Genomic DNA, 20660 nt, shown 5'->3' with positions numbered 1-20660 from the left:
TGGTGTTTAGGGTCGAGCGGTCCCTGACCCTTCTCGCCCTTTTTTCATGGCACCACAAGTTGCTAAGGCTTGTCTTTGGTGTTTAGGGTCGGCATGGTCTGAGGACCTACGCGCCCTTTTTTCATGGCACTACAAGCTGCTAAAGCTTGTCTTTGGTGTTTAGGATCAAGCGGTCCCTGACGTTTTTCACCCTTTTTTCATGGCACCACAAGCTGCTAAGTCTTGTCAGTGGTATTTAGGGTCGAGCGGTCCCTGACCTTTCTCGCTTTTTTTTCATGGCACCACAAGCTGATAAGTCTTGTCTTTGGTGTTTAGGGTCGGTGTGGTCTAAGGACCTACATGCCCTTTTTTTTTTCTATATGGCATTTATATTCACCACTGGGAACTGTTTCCTCTATGCAAAATTCTTAATGATCAAAACGAAATATATTCATAAATAGTGATGTCGCAAACATTGAACAAAAATAAAGAGAACGAATGTTTAAACCAATAAATACTACAAAAATTATTGATAAAATTTCTTCAAATGCTCTGCGTTCTATGGGTGCGATAGTTCCTTGCCCTCGTTGTCTTTCAATCGGTACGATCCGAGCCAGTTGTTGGCTATTACTAGATAAGGACCTTCCCATCAAGGTCCCATTTTCTCATCGCCTTGGGTAGTCAACCCACTTTTCTTCAAAACCAGGTCGCCCACTTTAAAGGTCCTGGGCCTTACTATTTTGTTGAAGTACTGCGCAACTTTCCTCTTCTCTTGCAGCATCTAAGCCTCGGCTATCTCTCTTTCTTCTTCTAGTAAGTCGAGGTATTCTTCTATCTTTTTATCATTCTGGGTACCCGAGAAATGGCTCGTTCTGTAGGTTGGCAGCCCTACTTCCACTGCTGTAATCGCCTCATATTCGTACTCCAGCGTAAACGTGGATTCCCCTGTTAGAGTTTTTGTTGTAGTTCTGTACCCCCAGAGTACCCCTGGCAGCTCGTCCGCCCAATCTCCTTTCTTCTTTGTGACCTTTTTCTTGAGGATTGAGAGTAATGCCTTGTTTGTCGCCTCAGCTTGACCATTTGCTTGGGGGTGGCCTGGGGAGGAGTACTTTGCCTTGATCCTTTACTCTGCGCACCATTCTCTGTAGTGATCTGAATCGAACTGGTGCCCATTATCGGTTATAATACTCTAGGGAATCCCTAAACTGCAGATGACATTCTTCCACAAGAATTTTGTCACGACTTTGCCTGTGATCTTTGTTAACCGCTCTGCTTCTGCCCATTTTGTAAAATAGTTGACGGCAACTATCATGAATTTAACACCACCTTTTCCTGGCGAGAAGGGTCCCACTAGATCTACCCCCCACTGGGCGAATGGCCATGGCGCTGTTACTGATGCTAATTCCTCCGGAGGGGCATGCGGTATAGGTGCGTAAGTCTGGAATTTTGCACACCTCTTGGCGAACTCCCCGTGCATCCCTTAGAGCATTAGGCCAGTAATATCCTGCCCGGACTGCTTTCCTAGCCAAGGTTCTTCCCCCACTGTGATTTCCATATATCCCTTCGTGTATCTCAGCCAGGACATACTGTGCTTCTTGTGTGGAGATGCATCGTAGCAAAGGAACAGAGAAGCCTCTTTTATAAAGGATTCCATCGATGAGTAGGAACCTTGCCGCCCTTTTCTTTATCTTTCTTGCCTCTTCTCTGGCTTCCGGCAATTTTTCTTCATCCAAGTACTCCACTACACTGTTCGCCCAATATGGGGTGCTCGACCCCAGAACTCCTAGCTCGACGCCCACACCTGGGACCTCGACAACCCTTCTCTCGACTGGCCATGGTAGGAGTACCTCCTCCCCTCCTTATGCCACTCGTGCCAATCTGTCTGGGACCTCGTTGTCCACTCTTGGTATCTGAGTTATAGCGAAATATGAGAAGAGATCGCGTATTTCCCACACTCGTACTAGATATTTCTTCAACTTTTCGCCCTTAGCAGCTACAAGCCCAAAACTTGATTTACTACCACTTGTGAATTCGACCTGGCATCTACTTCAGTTGCCCCGATCTGGGCGACCACAGACAAACTCGCTATCAGCGCTTCATACTTAGCTTCGTTGTTTGTTACTTTGAATGCCAGTGTGACCATGTAATACCGCTCCTAGCCGTCGGGGCTTAGCAAATGTATCCCCAGGCCTCTGCCTATCTGGCAGGATGATCCATCTATAAACAATACCTAGGGCTTTCTTGACGGTGCTATCACCTCCTCTTGGGGAAAGTCTGAGAATTCTACTACAAAATCCACCATTGCTTGCCCTTTAATGGCTTTCCTTGGCTCGTACTCTATATCGAACTCACTCAGCTCGATTGACCAACCTATCAGCCTCCTTATACAATCTGGCTTCTTCTTCCTTTATGAGGACGGTGGATACAGCATGCGGGGAGACTGCTAGATACGCATAGAGTACGTCTCCCTTCTCTGGTCGCTTTAAAAGGGGCGGACTGGCCAGATACTGTTTTAATCTTTTGAATGCTTCGTCGCACTGCTCATTCCAAGGGAACTTTCCGCAATACTTGGAAAAAGGGGAGGCACTTGTCTATTGACCTGGCTATGAACCTTCCCAGGGCGGCCACTCTCCCCGCCAGTCATTGAGTCTAGTTCAGATTTTTTGGCAGCTTCATATTGATTATGGCCTCTATCTTATCTGGAGAAGTTTCAATTCCTCTCTTCGATACGATGAAGCCCAAGAATTTCCCCGACTGGACCCCGAAAGCACATTTCGATGGGTTTAGCCTCATTTTGTAATGGCGTAAGACTCCAAATGCCGTTCACAAATCCACAAGGTGCTGGGCTAGCCCTTTGCTCTTTACCAGCAGGTCATCCACGTATACCTCCATAGATTTCCCAATCTTCTCCTTGAACATCCGGTTTACCAGCCTTTGGTAGGTCGCCCCTGCATTCTTCAATTCAAAGGGCATGACCTGGTAGCAATACAGTCCTCGATCAGTGATGAAAGATGTCTTTTCTTCGTACGCCGCATTCATTCGTATCTGGTTGTAGCTCGAATACGCATCCATGAAGCTCAACATATGATGCCCTGCTGTAGCATCTACAATGACGTTGATGCGTGGTAAAGGAAAGCTATCTTTCGGACAAGCGTTGTTAAAATCTATGAAGTCTACGCACATTCTCCACTTCCCATTCGCCTTTTTCACCATTATAATGTTGGATAACCACTCCGGGTAGTGGGCTTCTCTAATGAAGCCAGTCGCGAGCAACCTTTCAACTTCTTCATTAATGGCGGCATACTTTTCTACGCTGAAGGATCTCCTCTTTTGTCTCACTGCTTTGTGCGTTGGGTCTACACCCAAGCAATGCTCAATGATTTCGTTGTCTATACTGGGCATTTCTTCATGGCTCCATGCAAAGACATCCCTGTGTTCTATCAATAACTGTATCAGGGCTTATTTGTCTGCTGGTGGGACTTGTGTCCCAATACGGGTAGTGGACCCAGGGCGGTCAGTGTGTAATGTCACGAGTTCCAGAGGTTCGTTGACTTCTGCATGCTGCTGAACTCGGTCATCCCTGACTTCTATATCTCTCTCGCAAGTTACCGCTACAGGTGGTGGCAGGGGTGGGAAGGCCCCATCCTGTTCTGCCACCGTGCAGACTTCCTTCTTAACTTTCCTTAATTCCTGCACATAACATTCTCGAGCCAGGGCCTGCTCGCCTCTCTCATGCTGCTATCTGTTGGGAACTTCATCTTGAGATGGTAGGTGGATGTTACCGACCTCAAATGGTTGAGTGTCGGTCTTTCCAATATGGCATTGTAAGAAGAAGGAGCTTTCACTACTAAAAAGTCGGTCATCGTGGTTGTTGTCCGCACCCCCATGCCTTTAGTTACTGGTAGTGTGATTGCCCCTATGGGCTGGATAGTCTCCCCTGAGAAACCCTTCAATGGCGTAGGGGAGAACCTCAGTTTGCCAACATCAATCCCCATTTTGACAAACGCTTCCCAGAACAGTATATTAGCCGAGCTCCCATTGTCTACTAGTACCCGCCTAGTTGTATAATTGGCTATCACGAGGGTTATCACTAGAGCATCGTCATGTGGATATATAATTCCTTCCCTGTCTGCCACTTTGAAGGATATCACCATTCGCTCATTGCTAAGCCACGAACACTTCTTCATATCTTGCCTTCTGTGCATACGCCTTTCGGTTGGATGTGGAAATACCACCCCCAGCAAAACCTCCCGCTATGGTCTTTATTTCCCCTATGGGCGCCCTATTCCGATCGCCTTTTGGGGGCGACCTCGCCCTCCTGTCCTGGCAGTTATTGACATGGCGCCTTCTTTCCGGACTGAAACTCCGCCTTGCTCCTCGCCTAGTCTCCTGACGCCTTTTAGGATTTGACAGCTCCGCGACCATTCGCTCCAATTCGCTAGTTCCTGCTAATTCAGCGACTCTCTTTCTCATGGTCGTGCAGTCCTCAATCTAGTGCGAGCTCGTCTAATGGTACTTGCAGTACCAACCGCCTATTTTGACAGGGTGGCGACTTTCCTTTTCTCTCTCCCTTTCCTGTACGCCCAGATTATTATGCACCAATATGAGGTTGCGATCTGACCGCCCTTCTCTGGCTCTTTCTCGCCTACTTGGATTACCCTTCTTATCAGCCTGCCTGCTTCTCCGTTCAACCTGAGTATCTTCTTTACAAAGGTCCACCAAAGCTTGCAGAGTATCTTCCTCATTGACAAAATCATCCACCCTATCCATGAACTCCCTAAGAGTGGAAGGAGTCCTTCGGGCCAACTCTGCAATGAAAGGACTACGCAGCCATACCCCTCCTAAGAGGGCGGCCAAAGTGATCTTCTCATCTTAGTCATTCGTTGTTAAGCGCTCTTTGTTGAAACGGGCCAAATAGGCCTTTAAATTCTCATCTTCCTTTTGCTTAACCGTTAACAGGTAGGCGACTGGACGCCGATGTCTCCGGCTAGTCATAAACTGGGTTAAGAACTGCTTTGCCAGTTCCTCAAAGCTATCTATCGACTTTGGTCTGAGGGTCCCAAATCATCCTCTGGCGGTCCCTTTCAGGGTCAAAGGGAAAGCCCGACATGCAATCTCTGCTTGGAAACCGTGGAGCGTGATGTGAGCTTTAAAGTATTTCAGATGATCTACCGGGTCCTTAGACCCATCATACATATCTATCTGGGGAATTTTAAACTTTGGCGGGAGCTGCACAGCCATAATACATGTGTTGTACGGCAGATCCGTTTGGTGTATTAGGCCTTCCACTGAGGAAGAACCGCCCATCTTCTTCGCCATCTCTTCATATTTTTCCGCTAATTTCTTTAACTCATCATGCATCATTTCTTTCTCTTCACGTTCAATGTCTTTTTCGACCCTGCAATGTGCTTCTTGCTCACCTTGCTCGTTGTGGGCGGGCACATCGTCATTATGAGAATTTGCATTCTTCCGTCTTAAGTCGTCATTCTCCTTTTGTAAGATTCCTATGGCCTCCAGAGCTTGTTTCAACTTTTCCCCTGCTACTGCTAGTCGTGTTTCCACAGATGACAGTCCGGCATCCATCATTCGGCTTGCTACCGAGTGTGTTACAATTGGCATGTGAGAACCACGCTGAATCACACGATCCCATAGACGACGCCAAATATTGGGGACGTGTCTCACTTCCAATCTTCCACTGCTTGGCCTATCTCCTTTGATGAAACTCGAGGGGGGCTCCTCCTACGAACACTCCAATGCTAAAGTCAGTTAAGAGGTATATATCCTGAAATCTCAAAGATTACCTGTATATATAGGCTCGTTTGCTGTACATATCTTGTCCAAGATTTATTGGAGCAGATCAAGGCTTAAGATTTTGAATAATCCTATCGCTTCTCGCTATTTTTATCCTTCCGTTAAAGGTGGCGTCATGTATATCTCTTTTCGAATTCCTCTTGACTACCTTCTATGATGGGCCCATACTCTGGGCTTCTTGGTTTTTATTGTACTATTGTTCTTTTTGTACGTTTCAAGGCCCTTTGGTTGGGATGGTCCCTCCAAAGCTAATAAAATCCTTCAATACCAGCATGAAAAAAAGTTTGTTAGACTTGAGCTATAGTCATCTCTAAAAGCTAATTATTTACATGTTGAATGAATGGACAGATAGATAGCCTCAATAAGAAAATGTCCTGAATGCCTCACTTGATCAATTAGATAGGATAAAATATGGAAAATCAATAAAGAAGAACCCAAAGTTTAGAAATTGATAGTAAGGAAAAATTCGTATCACCTCTCTCTCTCTCCCTCTCTCTAGAGAAGAAAGCCGATAGTCCTCCCAAGAGCTCCCACCTCCCTCCCTCCCATCTCTCCGGTTACTCTTGTCTTTGTTTAGGTTGGTTAAGTACTAATAATAAGGCTTGAGGTGGCTGTTTTAACGGTGGCTTAAGGGCTGTTTTGGTGTGTTTCACACACAGTGGCTCTAGTAACCACCTCTGCTCTGGGGTGGTGGTTTTGTGTTGGCGTTTGTTTGGCCTTTGAAGCTGGGTTTCGGCATGAGCTCATGAGCTCTGTTTTCATCTAGAAAAACAGAGGGCTAGTTCACGTCCTGGATGGAGGAGAATGGTAGCATGAGCAGATCAACCCAGCCAAACCGAAGCATGCTACCAATCAATCCGAAGTCACTTGTGAGTGGACCAAGAAGCACGTACGCCAAATTGTTTTTGGATGATTTCCTGCGTAGCGATCCGAGACTTAGTGCAGCGTCTGGGGCAAGGCTGGGCGAGAGACGGCGGCATGAGGGTCGGGGAAAAACTTCAGTGAGCTCTGTGAGGAGGCTCGTACTCGTGGTGGAAGGGAACTCTACGAGGGAAGATGTAAAGGAAAAAAGAGAAGAAGATGGGTGGCAGCTGCAGAAGGAAGATCTGGAAACCCTAACGGGTTGGGCCCCCACATGCACACAAGCTGGGCCTTTTGGCTTAGACTGGGCCCATTTGTTTTTACAGCCCATTGCCAGTTTTTATTTGTTTTTCTGTATTTGCAATTGTTGATTTTGTTTTAGTTTTTAAAAATAAAAAAGAAATAGGCTAGTGTCACACTCCTCTTTTGGAGGAAGGTCAGTGTTTGTCCTATTCATTTTTTGGAGGAAGGTAGGTGATTGTACTCTTCCTCCTTGGGAGGAGAGAGTGTGGTTGTACTCCTCCTTGGGAGGATGGAGCGTGAGTGTACCTCTCTTCTTTTGGAAGAAAGGTCATTTAGCTCTGCTTTAATAGAGAGCTTTCTCTATTCACTGTTGTTAGGAGAGAAGGTATATAAGTTTAGACAATGTCCGTCACAAAGAAATTTGTTGGCGTGGGAGCCCCTAACAGATGAGTAGTTTGGCTGATAATCTGGATTTTCCTGTATTGATTAGTCACAGATGTAACTTCAGTTTCAATTAATGAAATTAAGTCTATTTAAAAAAAAAAAAAAAGAAATTGATAGTAAGGGTTGTTCAAAAACCGCGTATGTGGGGTCCGAGTCCCCACATGAGCTATCATATCCAGCCTTTACATAAACACTATTCTCGCATACACCTGCCAGCTTTAAAAAAAAAAAAAAAAAAGAAGAAGAGCCAGTAGCCACCCACATAGCAGCTCTGTCCCAAGTTTATTAAAAAACCCTCACTTATAGCGGAGGAATACTGTGGTAACAAAGCAAACACTTAGGGGTATACAATAAACCGCTATAAACTAGCCCAAAACCAAGTGTTAAAAAAAAAAAAAAAACAAAACCGAAGAACCAAAACACAAGACATCAAAACTAAAGCCAACCTGTAAAAAAAAAAAAAAAAAAAAAAAAAAAAAAAAAAAAAAAAAAAAAAAAAAGCCTTAAGCAAGCCTATTACCGAATAGCCTGAAGACCAAGTTTATCCACTTTCAAAATCCCTTTTAGCAAATGCGGCACATCATTGTATGAACTCCACGTACCATTCTTCTAATCAGACACCAAACGGGCCAAGAAATCTGCTCCTGCATTGCCTTCTCTGTAAATATGTTGTACCTTAACCTCCAAGGTTGCAACAATATCTTGTATCTTTTCCCAATAATCTTCAAGATACCATATACCAGATCTCCCTTTTTGCAACCAGTGAACCAATAGCAGCGAATCTAATTCAATCTCCACTCTTCCAATATCTAAATCCTTGCAATATTGAAGACCATAACAAAGAGCAATGAGCTCAACTTCATTATTAGAGCCATATCCCAACTCTTTAGCAAAAGCCCAAATAAGATTCACATTCTCATCTCTAATTATGCCCCTTGCACCCATGCGACCTGGATTTCCCAAAGAACTCACATCCACATTTAATTTAAACCAGCCCGAGTTCGGTTTCATCCAATTCACAAAAAGAAATTTTTTCCTCTTCACACGTTTAACTGGAATAGAGAAATAATTTAACACTCTTTCATCTCCATCAGTTATCTTTCTACTAGCACGTAATCGGACACCCACCCATGTAATGGCTGCCTTAATCGAATCCAAAGAGAGCTCACAGCAACACGTTTACCTTCCATACATGCTTTACATCTCCACACCCAAAGGGTCCAAGTCACAATAATAAAGATAAAAGCAAGCAGTGTACCTTTTTGAGTTGAATGAGCAAGCAGATTCCAAATATTTGCAAGCATACACCTGCCAGCTTGCAAATATTTGGAATCTTTAATTTAATAAGATGTATATGATTGTTGTAGACAAGTAAGTTAAACGTGTTAAAAGGAAAGACAAAAGGAAATTTCTAAGCAACATCTAATAATTAGGGGTTGATGTTGGACAATCACTTTCAGTCCCTCCCTATGGAAATAATATTTTATGATTTTTTTTAATATTTAAAAAATAAAAAATAACGGTAACCTTATCGATGAAGAGTACTCTTGGTAGAGCCTATGTGCCAAGAGTCTGTGGGTGTATCATCACCCAAACTGTTATGACGATACTTTTAGCACATGCTGGATGTGCGTAAATTAAAAACGTAACTGAGAGGCTACAAGAAACTTTAGAAGCCTAACCTTCTAACAATTCATCGAAATTATATCAGCTGTGAGCTGACATGAAAAGTGATACTTGGGGTCTAATTCCTTACATTTAGCATGATCTGAATCTTCGTACTTGTTTATAAACAATTCAAAATGGCGTTTGGTTAGCTCATGAAGGATAGAGTTTTCAAAATAAGAATCTGGAAATTAAAGATGGATTAGACCTGAGTTAACAGGAGCATCCTAATGATGGGAGAAGAAAATGGTAAAGGCTAAAAATAGAAAGTTCATGAAAAATATTATGAGTCCCATGTGTAAAGAGGTTTTGAGTTAATATGAGTTTAGTAATTTGAGAGTTGAGTGTATAAATGTTAGAGTCGGTTTAAAATTAGACTGAACTGAGTTGATTTCAACTTAATCTAAATTCCAAAAGGGACCTTAAGTTAACAAAACAAGAAGAAAAAAATATCCTCAGCTACTGGGAAAAGCTAATCTTCTCGGAGAAGTGAGCAAAATAAACACATGAACCACGCCAGGGCCGGGGTAGCCAAATTGCAATGATGGAATGGGACACACCCAGACCATATGGCATATACCGTGTTAGACATTGAAAAAACATCACTAATTGTTACAAAAGTAATGTGGTGGTAGATAGCCCTGACCCACAACGCCAAAACCACAAAATGGGTTTCATCTAATTTTTAGGAAGTCAAGTTTGGTAGGCTGTAAAGTAACATTATGATTCCTCTACTTTCTTTGTACGTTGTTGGATTCCTTTGTTCAGTCACACGGTAAGGGTCCACAAAGAAATGAGAAGATCTTCAACGTGACTAGTTTTATAAAATAATGATATTTTTTTTAATTCCTCTTATAAGAATTTCTCAAATTTAAATCTCAGAAGTCTAAAGTTCATAAGGGAAATTACTGTGGATATTGGGTTAGGGACGTTTGTTTTACGCAGGACTTTAGATTGAATTCGTGTAAATAAGTGCAAGTTGGCTTATCAAACATACTTGTGATGCCCGTTTAACAAGTCATGCATCCAAAAATATTTATTACACTCATCAACAGTGATAAGACACTTGTCTATAAGCCTTCGGGTACCATTGTTTGAAGAGAAATTACCATAACTGTCAAATATTTTAATGACATCAGCCAAAGGTCCTCCTTTCAAGAAACATGCCATATCAAGAAAAGAGTTGAGGAACTAGGCATGCATCTTTGTGAAATTAAACCATTTTTATTACAATCTCATCTATTAATGGTTTAATTAGATTTAAATTATAAAATCTTTTGGATTCATTTAACAAATGAATGGTTTGTGAAACCAAGAAACAAGTCTGGGAATCAATATAATCATATAACGGAGTTAGTCATGTGTCTATTTATATTCTTTCTCGGTTTTATATTTCTATTAATTTATGAAACAACTTCAAAATTCAATAAATAAGTTTAAAGTTATAGTTAAGAAAGGTTGGACTCGTACGTTGCCTTTGATCTTTAAATCATAGAATGTCGGGTCAAAGGATTCAACCCAAACAATAAGTTTTTTAGGCCCAAAATCAATGGCCCAATCTATCCCCTAGCTAACTATATAAAGATGAAATGAACACATGAACTACCTCTAATACCATACATCCCAATTATAATTCTCAAAAGCTGAAGTTGCTTTGGGTATTCCCAATTATAAATAGGTGCTGATGACCCAATATTAAATATATTTACTGAAAAAGTGTCAATTATGCATTGCCACACTACCAAAATATTATTAATAATACATATATAATATATAATTATTTTGAAAATGGGGATGGGGATGGGATGTGAATGCTCTAATACCATACATCCCAATTATAATTCTCAAAAGCTGAAGTTTCTTTGTGTATTTCTAATTATAATTAATAGGTGCTGATGACCTAATCTTAACCAATCCCCAAAATTAAATATATTTACTGAAAGAGTGTCAATTATGCATTGCCACACTACTATAAACACTGTTCCAAACAAGAAGGTGTACAATACCCAAAATATTATTAATAATAAATATATCATATATATAATTATTTTAAAAATGTTTCCAACAAGTACATCATCTATAGTAGTTTCTGAAAATTATTTGGGAGATTAATTAGAATAAAAGGAAGAAAAAACATATTAACAATTTAAATTATTAGAAGGGAACAACCCAAGTGAAAGAGCTAGGAATAGGGGTGCATTGGCCATCCAGTAACCAACATACGGGTAGAATCCATCAATTCAATAATTTAACATCAAACAAATGACAACCTTAATTTCAATGGCAAAGATAAATTTTTATTTTTTTTTGGATCCGGGCCAGCTTGTGCACATATCAACTAATCCCATGTGGCTCTAAAATTAACAACTAAGTAAACCTCCAGTGGTCCTAAGAGATTCAAACTGGTGACCATTTGGTAGCAAATCCAAAGTCTGACTAACTGAGCTACCCCTCAAGATTAGCAAAGATAAAATTGAGTATTCAATATCATATTTCATTGAAGTCTAAAGAGTGTAGTTCTATATATGATAGAGTCACTATACCAAAATATAAATTATATTGTGGGTAACTAAAGCTAGGAACATGAGGTTTCAATTGGCACTATTAATTAAATATTTCCCGATATTTATAGATAAAATTGCAATGTTGTTATATGTGGTGAATCATGAAATTTCATTTGTACATGCATAACACAAACAGACAAAAAATATTAGCTCAGGACCTCATAGTATCTTAAAGGCAAATTCGTTTGTAAGAAAACGACATTGTAATGCACCTTTAGGAAACTCTTTTTCCTCACTATTTTCTTCCTTTGTAGCCCCTTTGGCACCAGCATATTATGCTTCAGAATTGATTTTAGATGAGGCCACTGTTATATATATGCACCTGCCATGGAAATTGTGACTACACACACTTGGATTTTTCTGTCTATTTTTATTTTCCAAAATAAAGAAATGAATATCAAAACTACTGCTTCCCAAGGCATTTCATTTTGTTACAAAGAGGTAGAAAGACAAGTAGAATGTCGAAAGGATGCCGAATTTAACAGGGGAAAAAGAGAGAGTCACAGAGACTAGTACAAGAGTAACCTACCATGAAATGATGTCTTTGTGCATTACAGTGTTGGACAGACTCCCAAATACGAGTGAAGGAGTGAACACCATGCAGACGATCTACATAATCAACGAAAAATCCTCAGATTCTAGAAGATTTAAGATTGTAAAGAGGACTAGAAAAGCATAAACTTTTTTTCCCTCGCAATGCCAAACGTACAAGAAGCTTAGATTTGCTGAAGTGGTCTAATCGTAACTACTAAGTGTGTGGATGCATGCATTACCTTGTTCAAGGATTTCCGAGCATCTGAAGGGAGAAGATTTACGTACACAGTTGCTAAGAATGCTCCCAATATGCAGATCAAGAGGACTTGCAAGATTGGCATGGACGCCACCTCAAAGAGTGACCAGAAATCCATCTCTGGTTTAATTTCTTGAGCTAGGAAACAAGATGCATTTTTGTTCCTTTTTCAGTTGGTGGCATTTCTAACAATATAAACAATTTTATTTTACAAAATTAAACAAATAGAGCACTTACTATCCATCTAATAACACCAATAATCCATCAACTGTTGTATCCAGAAATGAAGACTCACCAAATGAAGACCCATCTCCCACGGCAATAGCCACAATGGTGGCTAACGCATCTCCATTTGCTAAAGATTCTATAGACACAAGTCTCCAATGGCACAATGTCTCTTATATTGATGTAATGCACATTATAAATAGAAGCAGTAGACTCTTGGTGCTCTCAAGTTAACTGAGGCATTTCATCAAACACCCTGTGTTCACTTTCTTCTCTGTCCTTTGATTTGGATGGACTAAAAAATCCTGCTACAACTACAAGATTTACCAAACTTCTTAGTTTCTTGTTCTTTCCATAGAAAATCAAGTCTTAAAGACCAGAGACCACAAACAAAAATGAAAGGAAAATCTCACCTAAAATTCCAAAGAAATAGTAGCTATAGGCCACTTGGCCTATCATTTAATTCAATCCATTTTTCTTCTTTTATGTCCTCTGCTTTCTTGCTTGTATACAATATTGGCTCCCCAACTCCTATAATATGGCATCCGCAAAAGAGCACCATCACCGGGAATATGAATTTGAACCCTCAAATTGTCCAAAACCTTTAGCTCTAATGATTCTAAATTAGAGTAGCACACTATTGCTTCACTATTAAACAAATATACCCCTTGATTAACATTGAGTTGGTGTACACGATTTGAGCTTTCAATGGTTACCGCAACATTCTTATAATCGTCAAAAATATTAGGATCTCTAAAAACCATAAGGGCATACAGCACAATTCCGCTTATATCCTCCAAATGGTGTGGCCCCTCAATATTTATTATCCATTCTTCATCCCCCCTATCCACAATGGCATCATAATGTCCCTGTTAAACCAATATCATCATCATCATTTATTTTAAATTCATGCATCCTATATAGAATTCTGAGAGAGAGAGAGGATGAGACACATACATACCTTCCACAGTAATGGATTTGGCATTTTATAATTCCAAATCTTATCCATTTTGTCGCAACCATGCAAGCGAATGCAACGTAGAGATTGAATGTGGCTCACATTGAATTCCGTTATTCTTGATACTTCTGGAAATCTTTTTAACGACTTGCATTCCCTAACATCTACAAATCCTATATGTGGTGGAAGTTCTAAGATTTCTGCAAGTTTCTTGCAATAACATAAGTAGAGCTGCTTAAGTACAATAAGTCCTTTGATGCTCGTGGGAAGGCTAACAAATTTACTTCTTGATAGATTTAAAAAAGTCAAAGTGGTAAAGAAACTTGATATTGAAAAGAAATTTGATTTTGATTGGAAACAATTCTGATGATTCAACACTTGTAATGCACTACTTCCATTGCTTGAATTCGTTGGAGGCGCCAATTCCTGGAGTTGTTCTTCATTCGATGAAATCTCATCTTCCATTGTTGTAGACCCAATAGCTAGAATGGATTGTCTATCATACCCCATCTTCCTTACTAGATTTTTACAATCACCAAATATTGAAGATAGAAGTAATTCATCAAGTCTAGTAAGATTGCCAATTGATAATAGTAGTTCTTCCACTACAGTGCCCGATAGAGCTAATGTAGTTAAAGACTTCATTTCACATCCAATTTCAGGAAAGCTACGAAGGCTTGAGCAATGATTAAGATAAAGGGTGCATAAAGATCTCAACTTGAGGCTTGCTGGAAAAATTCTGAGGTTAGAGCATCCGGAAAAATCCAATTGACAAAGATTCTCTAGGGATCCAACAGAATCATGCACCTCAACTAAACTTCTACACCTTGGGGCAATCAATTCCTTCAAATTTGGGATGCTTGTAACATCTGAAACTTTTGTTAAAAAATTACACTCACTGAATTCCATAATTGTCAGATTCTGTTAAAAAAAAAATCGAAAGGAGTTTAGCATATAGATTAAAGAAACAAAGTTATTGAAGATTATAATTGTAGATACCTTAAACTTGATGAAGCTTAACTCCTTGATGAAGCTACCACGCATTTTAAAGATAATGAGTTTATTTCCATAGAAATTAGGTGGCAAAGATTGTAGTGGATATTTAAACCAATCAAGTACTCTTAACTCATTGGAGAGATAATTTGGTCCACTTGTAAAGCTAGCATTACAATTGATAAGTACTCTAAGTCTTTTCATCTGTACAAATGCTTCAGGATCCAAGCTTACCACATCGTCCTCACCTTCAGGCATTTCTATTATCATGCCTGCAACTTTGTTCGTACCCTGGTACGCAAGTGAAAGCACAAAATTGTTAGCAAAATTACCGAATAAAGTTAAGCATCAACTTTCTAAAAATTATATATTATATATAACTATAAATTCATTTTGATTTACAGGATATATATATATATATATATATATGTTTACATATTTCATTTATATATATTTATATATTAACTCATAAGGCCATAATTTTCTGCTGGATTTCACTTTTAAAAATGGAAATAAATGTAAAACTCAAGTTTTTTTTTTTCTCTTACCGTGCTGTCTTCCAACACTCTACGGATATCCTTGTGAAACCAAAGTCTGCTACGTTCACCAGGTTCAAGGGGTGATTCTAGTCGAACAATTTCTCGACCCATATCTTGTAGCAAGTCATGCATCCAAACATTTTTATGTTCAATAGTAATGAGGCACTTTTTTATAAGCCTGTCAATACCATAATCCGGAAAAAAATTACAACTGTCAAATATTTTCCTAATATTAGCCAATGGTTCTCCCTTAAAGAAAAAGGCAATATCAAGGAACATTTCCTTCTCATTATCTTCCAAATCATCATAACTTATTCGAAGTACACTCTGAATATTTTTGTGGGGAATGTTTTTATACTTTTCCAATGCATTTTTCCATTGAGGTCTACTTTGACCTTTTAGATCCGATCCTAGCATTGTTAAAGCCAGTGGAAGGCCCTGAGCATATTTTATTACTTGTTTAGAGAGTTCCACATACTCATCAAGTGGTTCTTCTTTCTTGAAAGCATGCAAGCTTAAGAGCTGAAGAGCTTCATTGTCATCCAAGAGCTTCAACTCGTATTCTGAGTCAACTTCAAAGATTTTTAGTAATTGTTTATCTCTTGTTGACATGATAATTCTACTTCCCAAACCAAACCAATCACGATCTCCAGCTAATTTTTCAATTTGGACCAACTCATCCACATCATCAAGAATTAGTAGAACCCTTTTAGAGCAAAGTCTATGCTTAATTACATTCATTCCTCTATCAGCATCATAAATATCCAGTTTTTCCCCTAAGATCTCGAAAAGAAGTATTTCTTGCAGCTTAATCAAACCTCCTACTTGTTTTGAAGTTTCTCTAATGTTTTTCAAGAAACAACTTCCTTCAAATTGAGAGTAAATCTGGTTATAGATATATTTTGAAATAGTCGTTTTACCAATTCCACCGGTTCCAAATATCCCTACAATACGTATAATATCATTCCTTTCAATACTTAAATGTTGATAAATGTCTCGCTTACGACACTCTATCCCAACTGGATACTTGGCAACACTTAGAGGTGTTTGGCTTACTATTCTTGAGTTGACCCATTGAATGATTTCCTCAATAAATTCTGACTCTTTCCTATCAATATAATAGATAAGATAAATTATTGAGTAAGAGTACTTTTCACAGTAAATGACACATGAATAATAATAATAATAATAAAATATGGTTTTCCATTTTTTTTCTTCATAACAAAGTGATAGCAGTAGATTACAATGTCAAAACGTAGCCTTTCTCCTTAATCTGAATGTTTATATATTAATTTGTACATTTCTCGTGCCCTTGTTAGACTTACATTTTCATTCTCTTGTGTGTATAAACAAACTTTTTAAATCTTTTTTTTTTTCCATTCTCGGATCTCCCTTAAATCTAAAACTTATAATTGAAGATCAGTATTTATGAATCTTTATATCTAGAAACAAATTGCAACTAAAAAACAGTGCTTATTTAAAGTTGTTTTATTTTTCTTATGAGGGTATGATTTCACCTCATAAGAAATAAAAGAAATCCCCATCGTTTTTCTTACTTATTTTTTTCCACTTGATTTAGTTGTTTTATTCCTTGATTTAAATTTGTATTTTTCTTGATTTAATTAAGGTGAAATTAATGAGGTAGTACAATATCTTTATCAATGCTGAAATTGTCTGGGTTTTCTTCAAAAAGTTCACTTTAACATCACACACACACACACACAAATATATATATTCAAAGAAATCAGAAGTACCTGTAATTCTTTAATTCGACCCCTGACATATTGGCTAGTTTTTCTAAAGCTGCCTCCCACTTCAGCACTTCTTCATTGCCCTCGGATCTGTCTTTAATTTTAGCAAATGCTTCTCCAAAACTTCCTCTTTGATGTCTTACATCTAATGGAGCTATGTCGTAAAATATTGGTAGAATAATTTGTTTTACTGTTTCCATACACTCAAGGATCTTCAATAGTTCGTTCAAGCACCATCTGGATTCTGCATAGTTTTTAGATAGTACAATGATGGAAATCATTGACCCTTCGATAGCTTGAAAAAGTGCTTGTGAAATTTCCTCTCCTCTTTCGAGCTCGTCATCTATATAAGTGTTGATTCCCCTTTTATACAAAGCATGGTATAGATGAGAAATAAATTTTTGACGAACATCTTTACCTCTAAAGCTTAAGAATACATCGTGAGTCCACGGATGGATGAAAGAAGAGGACGAGAGAGAAGAAGAAGCTCCATGTAAGGCCATGGAAGAAGTGGTAATCTTCTTTGTATGTGTGATAAATGTTTCACGAGAGAGATGCAATTATAGAGATGTGGGTCAAAAGAAAGGAGAGAACTGGGGATGTTCCTTTGAGTTTGTAATTGTTGGTTAATTTATAAAGGAAAATGTGTTCGATTTCCATGCGCTTTGATGTGAAAGGAGAGAATAAAGAGTGTTTTTTAAAATAAGGCCTCCCTTGAAATTTATATGAGATGAGATGAAAAATTTGTGAATAGTAATGAGAAAGTTTGCAAATAATAGTGAAGTAATTTAAGTTCAAATTTCTAAGTTTACATGGCAGGAAATTGAAAATAAGGCCTCGTTTGGATAGTCAAATAAGATGTAGAGATGAGAAATATGTTAATAGTAGTATTAGTGGTGAAATATTTTTTAAATAATAGTGAAATAGTTTGATTTAAAATTTTTATTGAATTTTAAAAAATGAAAAAGAAAAAATTCAATAAAAATATTATAAATTTAAAATACTGTTAGAATATAATTTTTAATATTATTTTGTCATACTTTGATGTAAAGCACGTAAGTCTTGATTCCAAGGTCGACACTAATATTCTTCAAAACCTTTTTCCCTCTCTCTCTTTTATATGATATTTTATTTTCTATCATTATATACGCTGACAAATACATGCATGCGCATCAGTCCATTAATATTATAAAGAGATCAACGCGGGGAAGGCATGCACCGTTCCTCTTATCAGCAACTTGCTTTCACCAAATCTTCCCACTTGGAAGATTAAATTAGGATCGTTTATAAATTATAATTAAGAATTGTAATAGATATTGGGGGGTTCAATGGGGTAGGCAGCTAGCTGCCTAAGGCCGCCCCTACCCCAAGTAATCCCCTAAAACAAAAATATTTTGTTCCATTATACTAGAAAAATAAAGAAAGAAAGAAGGCCCATAATTAAATAATAAATAAAGCATGCAATGGATAAACTATTCTTTTATATAAAAAAGGTTAGAATAACTATTTTCAAATAAGTTTCAAACATTTTTATTAAATAAAATATTTAATTATTATAATATTTTTATTATTTTTATTTGTGGAAATGAAATGCCCTCAATTCGTTTTGTATTTATTTGTTTTTATGTTTTTTTAATTTTTCAAATTCTCTTGGCGAACTCAAAGCCCTGTAACATCCCTGCAAAAGATACTGTCTCGTGTAACAATGCTGGAGACATGGTTGAAGCACAAACGTTATTCAAGGAGATGCCAGCAAAGAATATTATGTCATGGAATATAATGGTAAGAGCCTATATACGCAATCAACTCTACTCCGAGGCGGTTGATTTTTTTGATAAAATGCAGGCCGCAAGATGAATGACTCGGGCATTGTTAAGACTGCTGGGTGCAGTATAATCGAGGTTAATGGGAAGTTTCACGTACAAGTTTTTGGCCGGGGAAAGTGGCCTTGACCAGTGGTTCACATCCTCTAGAGTAGCTGGTCTTGAGTATATATTATTTGAGAAAATCTTCAAATCGGATCAGGTGAAAAAGAGCTATGTACACCACGCTTTAAAACGCTGACACGTTAGCTTCTAAACGTTTTTGCAATAAACTCAGACACACCTGATCATTTCCTATTTCAGAAAAATAGAATATCACATTCTTTCTTGTTTTACCGACTCTCTCCTCGTCGACATGCGTTTCACTGTAAAACTGAAAGCATGAGCTTACTCCTTTCAAACCAAACTATTCTGCTCCCTCTCCATCTCTGATTTTTGTTAATTTCTTTTTCATTTACCTGGGTTTCGATTAAGTCGGTGACTCTTGGTGTTTGTATTTTTCATTGCGGTTGGAGAAATGGTAGGTACATGCATTAGGTGAAATGGAGAAATGGATTTACATTCTATTGACATCAAAGAATTTGGGAGATCATCGCTACTGACAAAAGAAGAGGAAGAGAGAGAGATTGCAGGGAGAGAGAACAAACGAGTGTGGGAAAAAAAGTAAATCTTGTATATCTCAATTTTTTCCAAAGCTAATAGATAAGCTGAAGTGTCATTTTATTATTGAATGGTGTAAAAACGGTCTTTACACCACGTCCGGCCCGAAGGCCTCCCATATTATTTTTGTGATTGGATTGATTACATGGTATGTTGGGTTGAACTCTCTACTCTTAAGGTTTATATCTGAAGAAAAGCTGATACTCGGTGTTTTCTCTTCTCTCGTGAGATAGAGTAAAACTTTAGTGCTTTTGGTCTCCAAAAGCTTCAGGTCTCACATCTTGTGAGTTTCAGTTATTGTGGCCGGCTGGTTTTAGTGTCCAAAGATTTTTAGGTAACAAATGGAGGTTGACGAACTAGCGAGAAGATGGGAGAGGATCCAACTATCTACGGAGGAAAATGAATGCTTCCACGTAAAAGAAGAAAATCTCAGGAATACCAGCGGAAAAGGGAAACATTGCATTGTGGGTAAAGCACTATCCGAAAAGACTGTTAATAGCGAGGGCTTCAGAGAAACAATGTCCCAAGTGTGGAGGCTAGAGGGATGGGTTAGCTTCAAGGACCTTGGAGATCAAAGTTTTCTGATCGAGTTTCAGAACAGAGAAGATAAAGATAAAGTGCTGAGCGGTAGACCATGGTTTTATGACAGAAGCTTACTAACGCTACAAGAGTTAGATGGCACGGAGTCCATAAATGGTCTGAAGTTTAGGTATGAACCCTTTTGGGTCCAACTGCACAACCTGCCTCTAGACACAATGACAGAAGAAGTGGGAGAAAAGCTTGGGGCATCCATCGGGCATGTCATCAGAGTAGAGGTTGAAGTGGATGGTCGTGCATGGGGAAGATGCCTTCGGGTTAGGGTTGCAGTAAACCTCCACAGACCTCTATTAAGGGGAAAGTGGCTGATTTTTAATGAACAAAAAGTCTGGATCTCCTTTAAGTATGAGAGGTTACAGAGCTTCTGTTTCCAGTGTGGTACGTTATTTCATAAGGGGAAGAACTGTATAAGGCAGCGCTATGAACAACAAGGTGGTGAACCAGAGTACCAGCAGTTTGGTGCATGGCTCAGAGCTCAACCTATGCACAATAACTCCTCAAACGGACGCAGGTACGGCGGCGCAAAGGGCGGCAACCAGTATCGACAACAACAGGGAGGCTATGAGCAACATGTAGAGGAGCAGGCTAGGCCAACAAGCCATGCTATCCAACATGACCTTTTGGTGCCAAAACAAGATTTGACTAAACAGGAGATCAGGAAAAAGTCTACGGGGTCAGTCGAAAGCAGGACGTTATGGGCGTGAAACTGACCAGTGGGAAAGCAACTAGACATATGGATGAACCTCACATCACGAGA

The 20660-nt window shown here is 38.9% G+C and overlaps 1 protein-coding gene and 1 long non-coding RNA gene across 4 annotated transcripts; both read right to left on the bottom strand.

The window, feature by feature from the left end:
* Positions 1-11626: 11626 nt before the first annotated feature.
* Positions 11627-13179, bottom strand: LOC122296000. 3 transcript variants are annotated; one of them, XR_006238355.1, is made up of 5 exons: positions 12996-13179; positions 12653-12896; positions 12341-12542; positions 12097-12176; positions 11627-11889 (listed from the first exon to the last, which is right to left on the bottom strand). It is a non-coding gene; the product is annotated as an uncharacterized LOC122296000 (long non-coding RNA). The 3 variants fall into 3 exon arrangements; XR_006238356.1 differs by having other exon boundaries at positions 12653-13179; XR_006238357.1 differs by having other exon boundaries at positions 12341-12495; positions 12653-13179.
* A 13-nt stretch (positions 13180-13192) lies between these two features.
* Positions 13193-17326, bottom strand: LOC122296815 (disease resistance protein RPV1-like). The gene is made up of 6 exons (XM_043106612.1): positions 16827-17326; positions 15082-16180; positions 14540-14824; positions 13544-14461; positions 13299-13451; positions 13193-13201 (listed from the first exon to the last, which is right to left on the bottom strand). The coding sequence occupies exons 1-6, from the start codon at positions 17324-17326 to the stop codon at positions 13193-13195; spliced, it is 2964 nt and encodes a 987-aa protein (XP_042962546.1).
* Between the last annotated feature and the right edge of the window lie 3334 nt (positions 17327-20660).

This window comes from Carya illinoinensis, chromosome 15, assembly GCF_018687715.1.
Source record: "Carya illinoinensis cultivar Pawnee chromosome 15, C.illinoinensisPawnee_v1, whole genome shotgun sequence".
Classification (NCBI taxonomy): domain Eukaryota; kingdom Viridiplantae; phylum Streptophyta; class Magnoliopsida; order Fagales; family Juglandaceae; genus Carya; species Carya illinoinensis.
Note: the sequence above shows the minus strand (reverse complement) of the source record. Positions and strands in the feature narration are given on the sequence as shown.

Coding starts and splice junctions, on each gene's coding strand:
- LOC122296815 (XM_043106612.1), bottom strand. CDS start 17,326: ATGGCCTTACATGGAGCTTCTTCTTCTCTCTCGTCCTCTTCTTTCATC. Junction 16,181..16,826: donor GTCGAATTAAAGAATTACAG/GTACTTCTGATT, acceptor TTATATTGATAG/GAAAGAGTCAGAATTTATTG. Junction 14,462..14,539: donor TAAGCTTCATCAAGTTTAAG/GTATCTACAATT, acceptor TTTTTTTAACAG/AATCTGACAATTATGGAATT.